Source organism: Notothenia coriiceps, unplaced genomic scaffold (genome assembly GCF_000735185.1).
Source record: "Notothenia coriiceps isolate Sejong01 unplaced genomic scaffold, NC01 NC01_scaffold00028126, whole genome shotgun sequence".
Classification (NCBI taxonomy): Eukaryota; Metazoa; Chordata; class Actinopteri; order Perciformes; family Nototheniidae; genus Notothenia; species Notothenia coriiceps.
This window is the reverse complement of record NW_011360827.1, coordinates 1-3,313: the sequence shown is the minus strand read 5'-3', so window position 1 is coordinate 3,313 and position 3,313 is coordinate 1. Positions and strand designations below refer to the sequence as shown.

Sequence of the window (3,313 nt, the reverse complement as noted above, 5' to 3'; positions counted from 1 at the left end):
AAATACCCATTTGGCTGAAATTGTTGTCGCAACATGATTCACAATATTGAAGGGAATGATCCTTTTTGGATCATTATTCTTATTTTTATTGACAATGATAATGGTGTGATTTTTTTCTTCTGCAAAGACACTTGTCCAAGCAAAGATTTTTTTCTAACGGTTGTAAAATATGATATATAGGCTGTGACATTTCTGAAGAACAACATAACTTTATTCAGTAAGTAATTTGCCTTTTAACTATTATAAATCTTCCTGGTATTGATCGATTAAAGCCACTCTCAAACTGAGTTATCTAAAGTGATCTGATGTCTTTATTCAGGGAGCAGAAAACAAATAACATCACATCCTCCACTATTCGGATTGGATTGATTTGCCAAAGAATATGCTACACACTAATCATTTTATAAGAAGAGAATGTTCTGGTATGAGCCATTTATTTCTATTTTATCAGAACATTCTGTAAATCAAAAATGCTCCTCACTGTTAACAGTTAAACCTCGCACAGACTATAATTTAATGTGGGTGAAAATGTTATGGTTGTCTGTACCTTTTTTATGCTATATGATGCAAGCAAAATAGCCCCAAGGTAATTATTCAACACAACATTATTACAAGCAGCATTAGACGGGCTGCTTACACCAAGTCATGACTCTCAAGTTGAACACAGACTTTTGCGGATACACTCAAAAGCACTTTTCAATAGTTTACTTTATTTGTAAAATATTCACAATGAAAAGTAATAGGCATTATTGTGACTTCACAGAGGCTCACAGCACTAACCAACACACAGTTTTTTCAGTGCACATGCATCATGCTAGATTCAAAGCCCTTACAATAATCACGGTTCTTCGCACTTAAACTCTACTTGATCTGAGAAACAGTTTGTTAAATCTGATTTTTGGAGGGGAAGTTTGTTAGTTCATCCAAAAACAAACCTAAATGCACTGCGGTTTTCCCTCCAAGCTCCAGAGAGGCTAATACACTAACTATTAAATGCACTAAACACAGCACACACAGAGTAGAGCAACACATACATACACATACACACAGGCACAGACTGTAGTAAAGCTGAATGGCACAACTGTGCTCAGCACGGCTGGTCTTAAGGCTTTTGCAGCAGAAGCAGTTCTTATGCAGAGACTGATCCACTGAGCTAGCGATGTTCAGCCTCTCAGTTGGATACCTTAGCATTTCTTATGGAAAGTTTACTGTTGGCTTGTCTTCCATATTTCATATTTTAGGTGTCATATCTAATCAGACGTAAAGTTGATCTAGATCATTCTGAATTCTCTAAATACTAGCTTACAAAGCAGTGTAGAGGTCAATTCACCCGCTGCTATCAAAGAAACATTGTGTGTAAGCCAGCCTTGTGCATTTAAAGATATAAACACAGTCCAGGGAGACAGTCCAACCCGCCTCTTCTCCTTCTTCCACCTAATGTAAAGGGGGAGGCATTACATTACATTACAGCTCAGCACATGTTACAAGATCTTCAAGCCAATAACTTATTTTAGCGGGGTGGGTATTGAATTAGGCACTACTTTTTCCCTCTCTGCCTCCCCCTTTCCTCCTCTCCCTTCTGTTTCTGTACCCTACTTGACAAAGTGCAAGGCCTCCGCTGCCACCACAGAGCCTTTGCTGCTGTCGAGGCTGGTGACCATCTTGAAGCCGGATCTCAGCGCGAGCATCACTGTCTCTAGTTTCAAACAGTCAAGCGTGCACAGGAATGTGCTGTCCTCCTTCAGAACGAGCCTCGAGCCCGGCTCCGACTTGATGAAGTGTCGGAACTGGATCACGTTGGACGACACCTCAAATTCTTCTGGGAATCCGTCCAGGCGGCTCTTGGAGATCTGCACCAGCCGGCCTTTGACCTTGTCGATGAAGGCGGAGTCACTGCAGTACACTTTGAGGCCCTGAGACCTCTCATGGCTGTCTGTCACCTCCAAAAATGCTGCCTCCCGCTGTGCCGCCCTCTGACTTTCCCACTCGACAACGGCTTCCACCAGTTCACTCAGGCGGTAAAAATCTGCTTCCCGGCGCAGGAGCCCAGCCTCGCGGAAGTCGTCAGGCAGCTGAAGCTCTCCGGTTCGGAGGTAGTTGAGCACATGGCGAAAAACCGGACCATCTCTATCGATGAATGGGTTGCCCATGGAATCAGTGTGCTGAACAGGCTTCTTGCCATTGGCAAGCTCTTCCAGGAAGGAGCCCTGGTGTTTGGAAAGGGTGGTCCGGTGTGCGGTGTACAGGAACCCCCCTACGTTCAGAGTGATGGTGCCTGAGGAGGGCTTCTTGAAGCTCTTGCTGGGCTGCAGCAGGTCCGGGTTGATGTGCCTCAGTTCACTTTCCATCCTTCTGAGGTTCCATTCCATTCTCCAGTCACCCTCTCCAGCCTCGACCCAGCCGCCTCAGAGCTGGTGTGTCTGCAGCACGAAACGATTCTGGCTTTTTCTTCCTTTTTGAATCTGGCAGTGAGTCTGTGCTGCCGCTGAGAAAATGAAAAGGTGTAGTCAGCTGTCGTACAGTGAGAGCAAATGTGTCCGAGAGAGTGTGAAGGTGGACGGGTGAGTGATGTCTGGCAGAGAAGCTGCAGTGAACTGGTTTCTGAAAACAAACTGGCTCTCTGTGCTGCTTGCTGTCCCTCCTCTCCCTTTCTCTCCCTCTCTCTCCCTCTTCAGGAGTGGGCGGGCAGACAGCGTCACACTCAGGGAGGAGAGAGAAGGGATATGCAAACAAAAGAAGAGTGCGGACTCTGAGCTCTTTCTTTCTTGCTCTCTTTTCCTAATTATCTCTGTTATAAAAGGTGCTGAGCTCTAACACACACGCACGAACACAGCCTTCACCAGATGGAGGGGGGTTGCTATATTCTTTTATGGTGTGAAACCATCTCGGCTTGTGTGAGCCTGAATTTGAAATTCCCTTTGCAGCCAAATCCATCTGGTAATCACACACAGTGCTACATGTGAACTGTTCGAAAAGAAATCCAGTTCAATACAGGGCTTGACTGCAATCTTTTTTGTCTCATCTCTCATATTACTTCAGGGAGAAGTACGATTCCAACATTACTTATGTAAATGAGAGCAATAGGCGGTGCATTTATATATGCACATCCTGTTTTGGTTTTTGCAAGGTAACAAGCAGTCCACTGTCCTACTGGATGTTTCCTTTGCACTGACTAAGTGTGTCTTGTGTGTGCACTGGCTTGTGGGTCATGTGGAGGAAATGGGCCAATTACAGTGAATGGTCGTCAGTGCAGGAAGTACAGATTATGAATTGGCTTATGCTTCAGCCTGCAGCCTCTCTCTCTGTCTGTCTG

General features: G+C 44.8%; 1 protein-coding gene across 1 annotated transcript; it reads right to left on the bottom strand.

Annotated features, from left to right (window-relative positions):
* Nucleotides 1-690: 690 nt before the first annotated feature.
* On the bottom strand, nt 691-2,648 carry kctd4 (potassium channel tetramerization domain containing 4). The gene has a single exon (XM_010785632.1). The coding sequence runs from the start codon at nt 2,367-2,369 to the stop codon at nt 1,593-1,595; it is 777 nt and encodes a 258-aa protein (XP_010783934.1). The 5' UTR covers nt 2,370-2,648; the 3' UTR covers nt 691-1,592.
* Between the last annotated feature and the right edge of the window lie 665 nt (nt 2,649-3,313).